The 16,276-nt window shown below is 47.9% G+C and overlaps 2 protein-coding genes across 6 annotated transcripts in view; both read right to left on the bottom strand.

Annotated features, from left to right (window-relative positions):
• PPIL2 (peptidylprolyl isomerase like 2) overlaps positions 1 to 3,606 on the bottom strand; it is a 31,413-nt gene extending 27,807 nt beyond the window's left edge. For all 4 annotated transcript variants that reach the window (XM_025933265.2, XM_086682360.1, XM_086682361.1 and 1 more), the window contains exons 1-2: positions 3,453 to 3,606; positions 916 to 965 (exon numbers count right to left, since the gene is read on the bottom strand). In XM_025933265.2, coding sequence (XP_025789050.1) covers positions 916 to 965; positions 3,453 to 3,484 — 82 coding nt within the window. In that variant the 5' untranslated portion in view covers positions 3,485 to 3,606. The remainder of the gene's footprint in view (positions 1 to 915; positions 966 to 3,452) is intronic.
• A 1,863-nt stretch (positions 3,607 to 5,469) lies between these two features.
• On the bottom strand, positions 5,470 to 15,729 carry LOC147575460 (uncharacterized). Of its 2 annotated transcripts, none has more exons than XM_086682358.1 (7): positions 15,643 to 15,729; positions 15,289 to 15,484; positions 14,901 to 15,024; positions 12,208 to 12,422; positions 11,484 to 11,554; positions 11,142 to 11,246; positions 5,470 to 5,702 (listed from the first exon to the last, which is right to left on the bottom strand). In XM_086682358.1, exons 2-7 carry the CDS (start codon positions 15,451 to 15,453, stop codon positions 5,528 to 5,530), a joined length of 855 nt encoding a protein of 284 aa, XP_086538484.1. In that variant the 5' UTR covers positions 15,454 to 15,484; positions 15,643 to 15,729; the 3' UTR covers positions 5,470 to 5,527. The 2 variants fall into 2 exon arrangements, with proteins under 2 accessions (XP_086538484.1, XP_086538485.1); XM_086682359.1 differs by having other exon boundaries at positions 15,232 to 15,484; positions 15,643 to 15,726.
• Positions 15,730 to 16,276: the final 547 nt, after the last annotated feature.

The following is a 16,276-nucleotide window of genomic DNA, read 5'->3' as shown; positions in this document are numbered from 1 at the left end:
AAGTTCATGTGGGGGCACCTGGGTGACTCAGTCAGTTAAGCATCTGACTTCAACTCAGGTCATAATCTCGAAGTTCGTGGGTTCGAGCCCCACATCGGGCTCTGTGCTGACAGCTTGGAGCCTGGAACCTGCTTCGAATTCCATGTCTCCCTCTCTCTCTGCCCCTCCCCCACTAGTGTTCTCTCTTTCTCAAAAATAAACAAATATTTAAAAAATAAATTAGGGGCGCCTGGGTGGCGCAGTCGGTTGAGCGTCCGACTTCAGCCAGGTCACAATCTCGCGGTCCGTGAGTTCGAGCCCCGCGTCGGGCTCTGGGCTGATGGCTCAGAGCCTGGAGCCTGTTTCCGATTCTGTGTCTCCCTCTCTCTCTGCCCCTCGCCCGTTCATGCTCTGTCTCTCTCTGTCCCAAAAATAAATAAACGTTGAAAAAAATAATAATAATAAATTAAATAAATAAATAAGGAAAAGTTCATGTGAATTACCTAGTGCAAAAACTGCTGTGGATTAAAAACCTTTCAATAGGTAGGACACATGGATTACATCAAGAAAGAACTTAGAGAAAAAATGACATACTTGCGTAAGCCGCTGGGGTTGGGTTTCTCCCATAATCCTAATACCCTTGCTGTGGGGCCTGGCTTTGCTTTCCAAGAATCCTGTGCTGGTTTTACCCCGGTCAACAATTATGAGAATGTGCTCTTTTTATTTCATCTTGTTTTGTGAATCATCTGTGTTCTCAACCCATTTGTCTGCTACACTTTGTGTTCTTGTTCATTGTTAATTTTTATAGTCTCATTGTGTAGTAAAAACATCATCCCTTAATTACAACACCCACCCCCCGCCCCGCCACACACACACACACACACACACACACACACACACACACATCAAGGAAAACAGAAAGATTTCATGCCTTACCTGGTTTCTTGCCACCATAGAAGTGAGTGTATTCAGCACAGGTAATGTACCTGAAGAAGAGACAGAGAATCTTATTACCACCCCCCTTTATAAAGAGGACAGTCTCTAGAAGTAACTGATGATTAAATCATTTCACTCATTCAGCAAATGCTTATTAAACACCTATAATGTGTGAGATGCAACACAGACATACACAAACTAGTAAGCAAATACAAACATTCCTGCTCTGCTCTGAAGGAAATGAACAGAATTTAACAGAAGGCTTGATGATGCAAAGGAGCAAGCCATGTGAAGATGTGCAGGAAGAGCTTTCTAGGCAGAGGGACCAAGCAAGCTTATCCCATATAAACGTCCTGACACAGAAAAAGCTGGTGTGTCTTCAGAAAAGGGTGAAGTCACTGAAGAAGAGTGTGCACGGGGGTATGTGGCAGCAGGTGAAGAAGGCTAGCAGTTGGATCACGAGGGGCCCCACAAGCTGTGTGATGGCTGTGGATCTACTTTAAGCGGTATGGAAAGCGGCTGGAGGGTTCTGAGTAGGGCCCTGACATGCTCTAACATAAGTCCTCAAAGCATCACTCCGGCAGCTGTGTATAGAGGGACAAGCAAGAGAGGCAACAGAAAACCAATCAGGAGGCATCTAAAAATGTCAAAGGAGGGGTGCCTGGGTGGCTCAGTAGGTTAAGTGTCCGACTTCGGCTCAGGTCACAATCTCACTGTCCGTGAGTTTGAGCCCCGTGTCGGGCTCTGTGCTGACTGCTCAGAGCCTGAAGCCTGTTTCAGATTCTCTGTCTCCCTCTCTCTCTGACCAACACGCCCCCCCCCCCACGTTCATGCTCTGTCTCTGTATCAAAAATAAATAAACGTTAAAAAAAAACTTTTTTTAATAAAAATAAAAAATAAAAAAATAGGGGCGCCTGGGTGGCTCAGTCGGTTAAGCGTCCGACTTCAGCTCAGGTCACGATCTCGCAGCCCATGAGTTCGAGCCCCACGTCGGGCTCTGGGCTGATGGCTCAGAGCCTGGAGCCTGCTTCCGATTCTGTGTCTCCCTCGCTCTTTGCTCCTCCCCTGTTCATGCTCTGTCTCTCTCTGTCTCAAAAATAAATAAACATTAAAAAAAATTTTTTTTAATAAAAAATAAATAAAAAAATAAAAATGTCAAAGGAAATGAAATACACTCCACCTACTGAGGGGTTTGGTGGATTAGTGAGTGCCTTCCTATTCCACATTTACTTCCTGGATGAGCCACAGGATTTACTGATGAACAGGGGGAGGAGAGAGCCTCAGGAAAGAGGCACCAAGGCTAACTCCCAGACTTCTGACCTGTGTAAACTAAGTAGCAAGCAGTATGACCACTGAGATAGGGAAAATGAGGGGGGAACATATTAAATGTGAGATGTAGGGACACCTAGGTGGCTCAGTCGTTTGAGTCTCTGACTTCAGCTCAGGTCACGATCTCTCCCGGTTTGTGAGTTGGAGCCCCACATCGGGCTCTGTGCTGACAGCTCTGAGCCTGGAGCCTGCTTCAGAGTCTGTGACTCCCTCTCTCTCTGCCCCTCTCCCACTGGTGCTCTGTCTCTCTCTCTCTCACTGTCTTAAAAATAAATAAAAACATTAAAAAAATTTTTTGTAAGTAAATGTGAGATGTCTATCAAACCTCCAACTGGAGATATCAAGTAAGCAGTTGACCACTGCAAGATGAGAGATGACCAGGGAGAATGTAAAGGGAGAAGAAACGTGGGGGACATGGACGTATGAAGTCTGAGAGAGTGGGAGAAACACCCAGCAAAGGAGACTGAGAGAGGCCATTGAGACAGATGGAAAACAAATGGAAAAGGGCATATGGGGTCTCAGATATCAAAGAAGGGCCTCAGAGGGAGAAAGGTGGTCAACCGTGTCACACGCTATTGACAAGCCCAACAAAACGAGAACTGGGAATTGACCACTAGATTTAGCAACAGAGAAGTTACTAGGATCCTGACAGGAATAGTGCTGGGGAGAAAAGCCTGACTGGAGCGGTTTCAAGAAACAGCAGAAAACAGCAAGTAGACACAGGTCTTTGACGCCTTGTTCGGAAGAAAGAAAAAAAAACCACGGTGGCAGGAGAGGAGCACGGGGCAAGGCTGGTTTGTTTTAAAATGGAAGATTCCGGATGTGTGTAAGCCAATGAACGGCACACAGGTGGAGGTGGAGGAGAAAGAGGGGCTGATTAGGGGCAGAATTCGAGAGTGGAGATGGGGCGTTCCAGGGCAAAAGCCGAGGAGCCGAGGAGCCGAGGGGCCGGGGCTCGCACGGCGCCGACGCGGTAGGAAGGCCGCGCTCAGAAGCACTGACGGTGTTAGTACCAAGAAACCCGGGAGACCTCGGCGGTCGGGGTAATTCCCCTGCCTTGGAGGAGACAAAGGCTTCCGAGACGAAACGGCATTTAAGAGTGGCTCTGGGAACCAGCTCTGAGAGAGGGAAGAAGGGCGGCGCGGACTGCGGGACAGGTGGGCACTGAGGCCGAGCGGGGCCGCGCTTCCGGCTGCGGTTCAACTTACATCTTGTCCTTCTGATGCTGCCGTTTCCCCATGGCGGCGGGAGCGGTAGCAGTGCCAGGACCAGCGAGTGAGGAAAAACGACAGCAAACGATTTAGAAGCCGACTTCTCGACCGAGTTCCCTAACGACTTCCGGGTCCCGCAGACCCGCCCCGGAAGTGGGCGCAGGGCATGCGCGAACAGTGGCACCAGGTGCCAAGTGCGCATGCCCAGTCGGTGCACCCCAGTCCTTGGGCACCTGGACAGTCTGTGGTAGGGCTTGCCGCCTGCTGGGGGCCGGGGGGGCCTCGAAGCCCCACTTCCTCGGGCGAACAGAGAAGGCTCTCTCTAGACCTTTTCTCCTTTCCATCCCCCCGCTCAAGCCTGCCCTGGTTTGACCTGGTTTCTCAGATTTTTTTAAAAGTCCACCTTAAGTCTCACCAGCCTCTGTCTCATCTCTGCTTCCTTCCACGGCAGACGTCTCCAAACCTACGTCCACATTCGCTGTCTACCGGTTCTCCCATTCAGTCCCCACCACCTCCAGCCCTCTCCTGGGAGGCTTAGGGGCAAGTAGCCATTAAGCCCGAGAGTCCAAAGCCCTCACTCATCTCTCTTACGGACCCTTCCCGCGGCCAGATCACTGTTTGTGTGCCCCAGCCTAAGCCCCGGGCCTCCGTCTACACACAAGCACCTGGTGATCTTTCCCAGGCTTGTGGCTTTAAATACCACTCATATCTCTTGACTCACATCATTAAATGGCCAGCACTCCAGATTCCTGACCTCTATTTTAGGTCAGGAATCTGACCAATATTTTATATTGATCTCAAATTTAACATGTGTGGTCAAAACAGAATTCTCCACCCCCCCCACCCTCCCTCCCCCTCCGCATAGGCTCCCCTTGCCACAACTGTACCGCTATCTAGTCACCCAGAGCCAGTGGTCCTTGCCCTTTCTCATTTCATGGCTGCCTCCTTATGTTTTTCTAAGTTTCTTTTTTTTTTTTTTTAATTTTTTTTTTCAACGTTTATTTATTTTTGGGACAGAGAGAGACAGAGCATGAATGGGGGAGGGGCAGAGAGAGAGGGAGACACAGAATCAGAAACAGCCTCCAGGCTCTGAGCCATCAGCCTAGAGCCTGACGCGGGGCTCGAACTCACGGACCGCGAGATCGTGACCTGGCTGAAGTCGGACGCTTAACCGACTGCGCCACCCAGGCGCCCCTTTTTCTAAGTTTCAACATAAATGTCACCTCCTCAGAGAGATCTTCCCTGACCACCCACTGCATACATGTCCAACTCAGCTTCCTTAGGGCTTATCACAATTTATAACCCTGTTATTAATTGGATGCACTAGTTACACATACAGTCACACACACACACACACACACACACACACACACACACACACACACACACGCACAGGAGGATAGGATGTAAGCTCCTTAAGAGCAGGGACACCAACTGCTTGGTTTATTATCTCCAGTCCCAAGCAAGGTGTGGAGCATACACAAGGGTTCAACAAGTATCTGCTAATGTCCAGCAGTCATTAAGCATTTTGTGAGGGCTCATGTCTCACATGCAGGTTTGACTCTAAGGCTGGTGTGTGAAGCAACAAGAGTCACATCTCTGAAATTCCTTAGGGAGGTGCCAAGTTGGAAACTAACATGCCAGCTTATTTTCCTCCAGGGAGGGAACAGATCACTGTTTCTAAACCTGCACCCAGATAAGGCTTGAGTTTAGAGCCCAGGTGTAGGAAAAAATGATGGAACTGCAATTCAGTGAGGTCAAGTGAAGCTCAAAGGGGCCACAGAGTCACTGTAGAGAAGGGCAGTGCTGTCTCCTCACTCATTTCTCTTTCAAAGTGCCATGGCTAAATTCCCAAGTTAGAGAACAAGCAAGGGGACTTCACAGTAGCACTGACCTGAACAATTACTGTATGCAGGCTCAGACTAAAGGGCCTCTGGCTTGCACTATTCTGACAAACTCTTCCAGCAGGACGAAGCCCAAGGGACTGCACAGCCTTTAGGGAGCCCAGCACAAGTAAAGCACCTCCATGGGAACTTTATTCATTGATCTAGCCGTGGTCTGTAGGAAAGAGGTTACGGACCCCTCTTGTGGGGCACAGACTCCGTGCTGCTAGGGTCATTCTCAGAGTCATCTTTGGGTCTTGGCACAGGCTGGAACTTGAGCAAGACAGGCGGGGTGAAGATGGAAGTCTTCACAGGAGGGGATGGTGTCTCCTTGGTGTTGGGGGAGCCACTACAGGCCAAGGTCCTGTGCAGGAGACAGCCAACACATGTCCATGAGGTGGGATACCGGCACACAGAGCCATCAGAAGTACGCATGACAAAACTTAAGGCTGTGGGATGGCCTTCAATACATTTCTACTTCCATAATGCTCTCCCATGGATGTTTTGTTCCAAGCTGTTCATCACAGCAATGTTGGTGATTATGAAAGCCTGGAAACAATCAAACATCCATCAAAGAATGGCTAAAGGAACCATGGACACCATGCAGCAGACCATTCTGCAGCTGTTTAAGTTCTGATGATGGCCCAGCCCTGGTGCATGGCCCCACAATTCTGTGAGGATCTGATGATGCCAACAATGCCTTGCTTCTACATTTTGCATCATAACAACACTGCACAAGTGATTGCCGGCAACCCCTTCTCCATCACTCGGCAGTCAGTCACCTTCCTACTCTTCCATCCTACCAGGAGGTAGGATGATCTGATTGGATAGCTTATTGTTTCCACTTACACATAATTCATGAATCTACATAATCAGGTTTAACCATGTTCATAATTTTATGTCTGCATAACATTCCATAATTCTGTGAATGCACATTTAAGCTGTTTCCATTTTTTCTCTTTTTACACTGCCATAAACACTTTTGTACACAGTCGCTTTTTTCTTTCCCTTAATCATCTCCTTGAATTGAAACTCTCCCAGAATTGAAAATACCAGAGCAAAGAATATGAGAACGTCTATGGCTCCTGATATTTTGATAAACTGCCTCTCAAAAGACTAACCTTAAACTTTGGTGATCCAAAAAGACCAGAGAAAGAGAGAAGATAACCCACATAATATGAGGAAATATTTTGCAGATCCTACGTCTGATAACAGACTTGTGTCTTTGGCAGTCCTTCAAAATATATTTACCATATGACCCAGCAATTCCACTTTTAAGACTATACCAAAGAAGGGGTGCCTGGGTGGCTCAGCCAGTTAAACGTCTAACTCTTGATTTCGGCTCAGGTCATGACCTCACAGTTTTGTGAGTTCAAGCCCCACTTTGGACTCTACATGGAGCCTGCGTGAGACTCTCCCTCTCTCTCTGTGCCTCCACTGCTCACACTCTTATCTTTCTCAAAAATAAAAAAAATATTTATAAAGAGTGTGCCCAAGAAAACTGAAAACTATGTCCTCACAGAAACTTGCACAGAAATGTTCATAACAGTATTATTCATAAGAGCCAAAAATGGAAACAACCCAAATGCCCATCAACTGATGAACTGACAGATAAAATGTGGCGTATCTACACAGTGGAAGAATATTGTTCAACCATAAAAAAAAGTCAACCCATAGAATGTACACCACCAAAAAGGAACCCCAGTATAAACTATGGACTTTTGGGTGACGCTGAAGTGTCAATATAGGTTCATCAGTTGTTAATAAACGCACCACTCTGGTGGGGGATATTGACAATAAGGGAGGGTATTCATGTGTGGGGGCAGGGGACATGGAGGAAACTTCTGTACCTTCCTCTCAATTTTGTTGTAAACCTAAAACTGCTCTAAAAAAATTAAGTCTTAAAAAAGAAATTTAAAAAGCAGGAAATTCAGAACTGACACATGCTAGAACATGGATGAACCTTGTAAACGTTATCCTAAGTGAAAGCAGCCAGTCACCAGAGACCATGTTATTGTATGGTTTCATTTATATGAAATGTCCAGAATAGGCAAATCCACAGTGAAATGTTAGTGGTTGCCTCGGGATGGGGGAGAGAAGAACTGGGGGTGACAGCTTAGTGGTGCTAGAGTTTTTCCTTTTTTTTTATTGTAGTAAAATATGCACAAAATTTACCATTTTAACCATTTCTATGTGTACCATTCAGTGGCATTATACACATTCACAGTGTTGTGGTGACCATCATCATTATCTATCTCCAGGACTTTTTCATCATCCCAAACAGAAACTGTACCAATTAAGCAACAACTCATCTCCTTCTCCCAGGCCCTGGTAACTTCTCACCTACTTTGTCTTTAGAATTCTGCCTACTCTAGATACTTCATGTAATGGGAACCAGACAATAACCTGTCCTTTTGTTCTGGCTTATCTCACTTATTTCAACATTCTATTATATGGATAGATCACATTTTGTTCATCTTGGGTACACCTGGCTTATTTTCTCCTTTTAGCCACTGTCAATACTGGAGCTATGAACACTCATATACAAGTATCTGTTTGAGTCTCCACTGCAATTCTTTCAGGCATATACCTACAAGTGGAATTACTGGGTCATATGGTAATTCTGTTTAGTGTTTTGAGGAACCACCATACCCTTTTTCCATGGTGGCTACACCCTTTTACATTCCCACCAGCCACACACTAGAGATTCCAATCTCTCCACATCCTCATCAACACTTGTCATTGTCTTTTTAAATTTATTTTATTTTTTAAAGTTTATTTATTTATTTATTTTGAGGGGGTGGAGGGGCAGAGAGAGAGAGAGAGAGGGAGGGAGGGAGAGAGAGAGGATGAATCCCAAGCAGGCTCCACACTGTCAGCACGGAGCCCAGCTCAGGGTTCAAACCCAAGAACTGTGGGATCATCACCTGAGCCGAATCAAGAGTTGGAAGCTTAACCAACTGAGTCATCCAGGTGCCCCTTTTGTCTGTCTTTTTGATGGAAGTAGGTGGGAAGTAGTAGTTCACTGTGGTTTTCACTTGCATTTCCCTGATGTCTAATGATGTGGAGCATCTTTTCCTGTGTTTATTGGCCATGTTGTAGGTCTTCTTAGAAGAAATGTCTATTCAAGTCCTCTGCCCAATTTTTAGAATGGGATTTTGATGATTTACAAATATTTTCTCCTATGGGTTGTTTTTTCACTCTCTCCTATTTGGCATGATGGAAATGTTCTAAAATTGGATTATGGTGATGGCTTCACAAATGTGAACATACAAAAAGCCACTTAAGTTGACACTGTAACTGGGTGAATTTATATGATACTATGTAAGTTATCTCAATAAAAGAATTTTTAGGAGCACCTGGGTGCTGTCAGTTAAGCATCCGAACGTTGATTTAGGCTAAGGTCGTGATCTCAGAGTTTGTGGGTTCGAGCCCCACATTGGGCTCTAGGTTGATAGTGCAGAACCTGCTTGGGATTCTCTTTCTCACTCCCTCTCTCTCTCTCTCTGCCCCTCCTCCACACTCTCTCCCTCAAAATAAAAAAACTTAAAAAAATTTTTTTTAATTTATTTAAGTATTTATTTGTGAGAGAGAATGTAAGCAAGGGAGGCACAGAGAGGGGGTCAGAGGATCCAAAGTGGGCTCCATGCTGACAGTGGAGAGCCCAATGTGGGGCTTGAGTCCATGAACCATGAGGTCATGACCTGAGCCAGAGTCAGATGCTCAACCGAGCCACCCAGGCACCCCCCCCCCCAAAAAAAATAATTTTTAAAAGAATTAAAACAGGGGTGCCTGGCTGGCTCTGTCGGTGGAGAATGCAACTCTTGATCTCCGGGTTGTGAGCTCGAGCCCCACATTAGGTGTAGAGATTATTTAAAAATAAAATCTTTAAAAAAAAAAAAAAGAATAGGGGCGCCTGGGTGGCTTAGTCGGTTAAACGTCTGACTTCGTCTCAGGTCATGATCTCATGGTCCGTGAGTTCGAGCCCCGCATTGGGCTCTGTGCTGACAGCTCAGAGCCTGGAGCCTGCTTCAGATTCTGTGTCTCCCTCTCTCTCTGCCCCTCCCCCGCTCTTGCTCTGTCTCTCTCTCTCTCTCAAAAATAAATAAAGATTTTAAAAAATTAAAAAAAAAAGAATAAAGCCATTTTATATTATTTTCACAGCAAAAATGAGTCTCTGCCTACAGCCTCGATAGCACAGGATTCTCTACTTTGGGCTTTTTGACAGGTATATAACATACATGCTAGCAACCTTAATGTGTACATCTTTCATTACTAAGTATGCCAAAAATATTTTTAAAGGTTTGCTTACTCTTTGGGTGTCATCTTGGATAAACTTTCCATCAACTAAATTTAGAATCAGCTTTATAGAACTGCGTAGGTTTCTTACAAAAGAAGCCATCTGAATTCTCACTCATTGCTAGTGGGAATACACAATGCTATAGCTACACTGGTAGTTTCTTCAAAACTGAACATATTATCACCATGTGATCAGCAATCATGCTCCTTGGTGAAAGAGTTGAAAACTTATGTCTGTAAAAAACCTGCACATCTATGTGTATAGCAGCTTTACTCATAATTACCAGAATTTGGAATCAGTCTTTCAGTAGATGAATGGATAAATAAACCACAGTACATCCAGACAATAGAATGTTATTCAGTGCTAAAAAGAAAGGAGCTATCAAGCCATGAAAAGACATGGAGGAAATTTAAAAGTGAGTATTACTAAGTGAAAGAAGCCAATCTGGAAAGGCCACATACTGTAGGATTCCAAGTATATGACATTCTGGAAAAGGCAAAACTGTGGAGACAATAAAAAGATCAGTGGTTGGGGCGCCTGGGTGGCGCAGTCGGTTGGGTGTCCGACTTCAGCCAGGTCACGATCTCGCGGTCCGTGAGTTCGAGCCCCGCGTCGGGCTCTGGGCTGATGGCTCAGAACCTGGAGCCTGTTTCCGATTCTGTGTCTCCCTCTCTCTCTGCCCCTCCCCCGTTCATGCTCTGTCTCTCTCTGTCCCAAAAATAAATAAACGTTGAAAAAAAAAATTAAAAAAAAAAAAAAAAAAAAGATCAGTGGTTGTCAGGGGTTACAGGAGAGGGAGGGGCACAGAGCATTTTGAGGACAATGAAACTATTCTGTATGATACTATAATGGTGGACACATGTCATTATACATTCGTCCAAACCCACAGAATGTACAACACCAAGAGTGAGCTCAAACATATGACTTCTGGGTGATAATGATGTGGCATGGTAGGTTCATCAATTTAAGGTGGGGAATGTTGATAGTGGGGGTGCCTGTGTAGGGACAGGGGGTAGAGGGGAGCTCTCAGTACTTTGTCAGTTTGCTGTGAATCTAAAACTCCTCTAAAAAACAGTATTTTTTTTTTTTTTTATGTCATCTGAAGCAATGAAGTGGTCAGTTTAAATATATACTTTGAAATAACACTCCATGGAATGACATGGGAAATACTTAACAACACCCTAAGTGGAAAAAACAGGCGACTAAAAAACTAACCAACAACCATATTCAGTAAATCCCTGCTTTGCAAGACACATGTCTATAAACCTTAGGGCTGCCCACAGTCGACAGAATTGTTTCTAGTGGGTCTCTGAGCTGCTTGTTTCTGATTCTTGCCATTACAAACACTAGGAAGGGGGAGTGACTTTTCCAGCACCCTATTACGTTAGGGTCTTTTCATGAAACGCAAAGGACTATCATACAGAACGTTTTTCTGGCCCTCATGCACACTGCCATGATGCCATCAAGCCAGGCAAGCCAGGATGGTGTCAGAGGCATGCTTACCAGGGGTAGCCAGGGCAATGAAGCTGACGTGCACTGTTTCCAGCCAAGTACGAGAAATGGAAGCCTCTGGGGTTGAGGACCAAGGGGGTCAGATCAACCATGTGGCTGCAAGACAGAGCGGAGAGGGTAACATCAGCTCTGGGCTCCTCCCAGGCAGGCCCTTCCCAGCCTCATTGCACACAGAGCAGACCCGAGCCTCGATTCCTTCCCTATTAAATGGGAATAACAACCCCTCAGGATTATTGTGAGGATTAACAAGGTAGGGAAGAAATGGCAACCGAGTGTTGGCACACAAGCTACCCAAAACACTCCTTTTTCATTTGTCCCAAGTTTAAATTCCACCTCTTTGGGTTCGATGACAGGCCAGCCCAGTTTAATTTCACTTCAGACCTTGTAACTTCCAACTTCTCTATCTGCGGTATAGAAACAAAATCTTAGGACAAGTTTGGGGGCCTCGCTGAGAAAAAAAAACACCTTATACAGGAACCAGGGGAAGTACATGACTGTCCTTCATTTGACAAATACGTCAGGGTCATCCTCAGTGCCCACCTCGAGCTTGGTGTTAGGGTAACAGAGAATGTGATGGGGGCTGGGAACTGACAGAGGATGGGGGTCTGCCTGGAGTGAGAGTGCGGGATAAGGGGAGATTAGCAGGAACAGGCAGATAGGAAGGCACACTGCAGAGGCACCTAGAGAGTAGCAAGAATACCACCCATGAGGCGAGGCAGGTGTGGGGCTGGAGACATTGGGGGGCAGCCATGGTTCTCCACCTGTCCTTTGGGCACCCCAGAATTCTGCCCAGTGTTTTGGGGACTGCCTCACTCAGCTGAAGCACAGCAGGTAAAACTCTGTGCCTCCAACCCTTCAACAAGAGCAGACCCCTTTTCATCTGCTTTATCCGTCACCATTCCACCCAAGATAGTGCCTGCAGATAGAGTTCTGCCACTTAAAAACAAAGTTCTGAGAGCCACTGCTGTGGGCCCAGGAGAACCACTGGGGCGGTTCTGAGCGAGGGGCAGAGGCTGCCCTTCCTGGGACCACATGAGTGGGGGATGCGCTCACTGACCGACTTGCTGGGCAGAGGAGGGAAGGGGCCAAAGACCCTAGGCATAGTGTAGACAGAGGGTGATGAGGCCACCATGGAGGCCACGGTAGTAGCAGTGGATGGCAGTGGTGGAGGTGGCAGCACGGTTGGTGGCAGGCATGGGGAGGTGGACCGGTCTTGCAAAAGGATGGGTTCTGGTTTCTTCAGTTTTGGCTTTCTTCTCTTCTTCTTGGCATCTGTGACAAAAGGGACCAGTGAGTGCCTACCCCACAGCCAGAACAGGATAGAGTGGGAGCCCAACAGTAGTATAGGGTCTTCACAAGGTTCCTCCCCCAAAAGGGACCACATGATAATGCCTAGAGCCACTGTTGACAGGCACCAACATGTACCATCTCATCAGCCCATAACTATCCCATGGGGAAAAGGTATTTTTGTCTCTCTTACAGATACAACTGTAAGCTCCAAGTGTACAAGGCACAGGCAGGATCCATACCCCAACTGTCTGACTCCAAGGCCAGAATTTCAGGGGAAGTGACAGAGTATCACCACCAACGAGGGCTTGGCTTGCCCTAGCAAGTCAGTCTGCCACCTATGCCCAAGCACTGTGGAAAGCTCCTGAGTCTGCCAGCACCTTCATGAGGTATCCAGGCTCTGGACAGTAAGCTCACCAACTACACCCAGCCCCAGGGCCATCCTAAGGGTGTGCAAAGGCTCCTTTTTCTGTAAGGAAACCCATATGTACAAGGTCTTACAGAGGTGGGCTCAGGGAGGGAATCTTTGAGAAGCAGGACCCTCAGGCCTACCCCCTCTCCTCTTTCTGTATTAGGTTTTCCTCCTATATTCAACAAGTCTGGCTATTTCTACTGTTCAGAGTTATAGGAAACCAGCAAAGTGGGTGTGAACAAGTGCCTCATACAACCCATTAGAACGGCTCATCTAGAATGATGATCACCACCACCAAAGAGCACTGACCCAGAGCTAAGAGCCTGAGCCTCAGAGCAACCCAAGCCTGAGTTCAATTCCAGATTCTACTTACTATGTGACATTGTTGTCACATAGTTGGCTACCCTCCCTGGGCTTCTATGCTCTCTTTCATAAAATGAGGATAAATAGGATCAACACTACCTTGGGAGACTATGGTAGGAGCTACATATGCCATGGGTTGGGATGAAATGGTGACGTGGAGCACTCACACTTACCATCATGGAAAGTAGGACCCCCAGGTGAGCCAGGCTTCCTAACATAATGAAGCAAGCAGCTCCACCGCTAGGTAGTCTATCACTGAAGACAAATGCACTGAAAGAACTGAACCCAAATCTAATCAAGGCTTTAGAACGACTGTCCAAGACATACAGGCAGAATGGGCCGCCTGGGTGGCACAGTCGGTTAAGAGTCAGACTCTTGATCTCAGCTCAGGTCATATCTCACAGTTTGTGAGTTCAAGCCCCGCATTGGGCTCTGTGCTGACAGCAGGGAGCCTGCTTAGGAGTCTGTCTCTCCTTCTCTCTGCCCCTTCCCTGCTTGTGTGCACTGTTTCTGTCTCAAAATAAATAAACTTAAACACACAGACACACAGACACACAGACACACACACACACACAGGCAGAGGAGAATAAAACAAACAACACCAATGAGCCATAACAACAGATATAAACCCATTAAGTGGATTACCCCAAAGGACAATGCAGTTCTTCAAGTTGATGGCAGGGGGGACAAAAGTGAGGGCATCCCATCTCAAGAGGTTTCAACAGATGTGGCCACTATACTCATTTGCCATCCCTGTGTGGTCATTAAAGTGGCCCCTTCCATTTCACTCTTACAAATGTCCTAATGTGGACACAAAGTATATAGCCATCCTAGTAATGGAAAATCAGAGGCTGAACACCAACCTAATTATCAGCTAATATTATGGAACTGTTGTCAATTATGTCCGGGGTAACACTGTGATTACAAAATATCTTTTTAAAAAAAAATTTGGGGGCGCCTGGGTGGCGCAGTCGGTTGAGCGTCCGACTTCAGCCAGGTCACGATCTCGCGGTCCGTGAGTTCGAGCCCCGCGTCAGGCTCTGGGCTGATGGCTCGGAGCCTGGAGCCTGTTTCCGATTCTGTGTCTCCCTCTCTCTCTGCCCCTCCCCCGTTCATGCTCTGTCTCTCTCTGTCCCAAAAATAAATAAAAAACGTTGAAAAAAAATTTTTTATAAAAAAATTTTTTTTTTTTAAATGTTTACTCATTTTTGAGAGACAAAGCATGAGCAGGGAGGGGCAGAGAGAGAGGGAGACACGCAATCCAGAGCAGGCTCCAGGCTCTGAGCTGTCAGCACAGAGCCTGACTTGGGGCTCAACCGCACGAGCTATGACATCATGACCTGGGCGGAAGACACACTCAACTGAGCCACCCAGGCGCCCCACAAAATGTCTTTAATATCTAAAAAAGCATTCTAAAGTATTGAAGAATACAATGATGTCTGAGATTTCCCCTAAAATGCTCCAGAAAAAGAAAAGGGGGGATGAAGCAAGCATGGCAAGATGGGGAGAATTGCAGAAGCTGAAGGGAGACCAGTATCTGAGTGTTCACTGCAGTCTCCAGTTTTGTTTATGTTCGTTTTCATAAAAAAGACTCAAAAAATAAACACCAAACAATTGAAAACGTACCAAGCACAGGATCAGGGATCAGGGATCCTAAGTCAGGTGTGCTGGCAGAGATTGACCCTCACCCTGGGAGTAGAGGTGCACGCGGTGGATGCTCCTCTTCAGCTGTTCCAGGCGCTGGTGCATTTCCAGGGCACCCATGCTGTTGCAACAATTCAGCTCCCCCTGGACTGCACAGAAAAACTTCGCCTACAACAAGGGGAGAGGCAGGGCAGGAAGAAGCGGGAGAGGTGACACAGCTGCCTACAGTACTCCCCACGCTGGGCCTCCTGGGCCTCCTGGAAGACCCTACCCTGTAGCTCCACCTACGCCCGACGGCCCTCCCCACACCCGCTCCAAACCTCCAGTCTTCAGAGCTCCGCCCCATCCCCCGAAGCCCCGCCGGCGGACTCGCACCCAGAGGAAAGAGAGGAGCCCGCGCCCCTCGTACTCGGCCAGCTTGCCCTTGCGCACCACCCTCTCGGCCAGCGCGGGGTTGCGGTCGATGCTGCGAAAGAGGCGGCGCAGCGCGCGCTCCGTGTAGGTGGCCGCCTGCCTCTCGAAGTCCTCCTCGGAGATGAGCTGGCAGAAGGTCACGCTCTGGGAGAACTCGCTGTCGAACTCGTCAAGGACCTCCATCCGAGAGGCGCTGCGGGCTGGCTCGGGTGGCCTGGGGGCGGAGCGGTCGTCGGGGCGGGGCCACCGAGGCTCCAGGCGCGCCGACTCCCACCCGCCTCGGGCCAGGAGAGAGGGGCAGCTCCCGAGGGCCCGGGATCGGTCGCCGAGGGCGGGCCGGGGCCAGTAGGGGCGGGGGCCGCCGGGACCCACCTGCTCTCTTTCCCACAGCCGCCGAGCCTACGCAGCCTCTCTCCGCGAGCCGCAGCCACCGTCCCGACCGTTCTAGCCAATCCCCCTGGAGCTCTCTAGCAGGGGGCCAATCCGCGCGAGGGGGACGCACGTGACAATGCCCGCTGCTCTGGGCATGCGCTCTGGCGCCTTCGACGGGGCGAATACTCACACGCGCGCGCGCGCGCGGTGGAACCCTGGTCCTGATGGGGTCCCGCAAGACTTGATGAGGGAGCGGGCATGGCACGCAGAGAACATGGTCCGCACCCAAACTCTTTTTTAGGCCCTCACTCCTCCTTGCTCCGACAGCTCACCATCTCTCCTTGCGGTCTGTAGACAACACCCTAAGGACTTCACTCAGCCCCTGACTTATCTGCCCCAGACTTCACTCTTCCACTCCTGATTTACTCTCCAGCATCAAATCCACCCACCCCTCCCCAGCTTCTATCTTCTCTCTTCCCCTGTATAACTCAATACTTTGTGTTACTTTGCTCAATACTTTATGTTGCCTCTTCAGCATCTAGCTGCTCCTTATGGGTTTAAGAAGGTCCTATCTTCATGGTACCATCTTGGACAATTTAGCCCACTCTGAGGTTCCAACTCAGGGCTGACTTAA

This window comes from Puma concolor, chromosome D3 (genome assembly GCF_028749965.1).
Source record: "Puma concolor isolate L17-30 chromosome D3, mPumCon1.1.hap2, whole genome shotgun sequence".
NCBI classification, from domain to species: domain Eukaryota; kingdom Metazoa; phylum Chordata; class Mammalia; order Carnivora; family Felidae; genus Puma; species Puma concolor.
The sequence above is the reverse complement of the archived record's forward strand: the minus strand, read 5'-3'. Positions and strand labels throughout refer to the sequence as shown.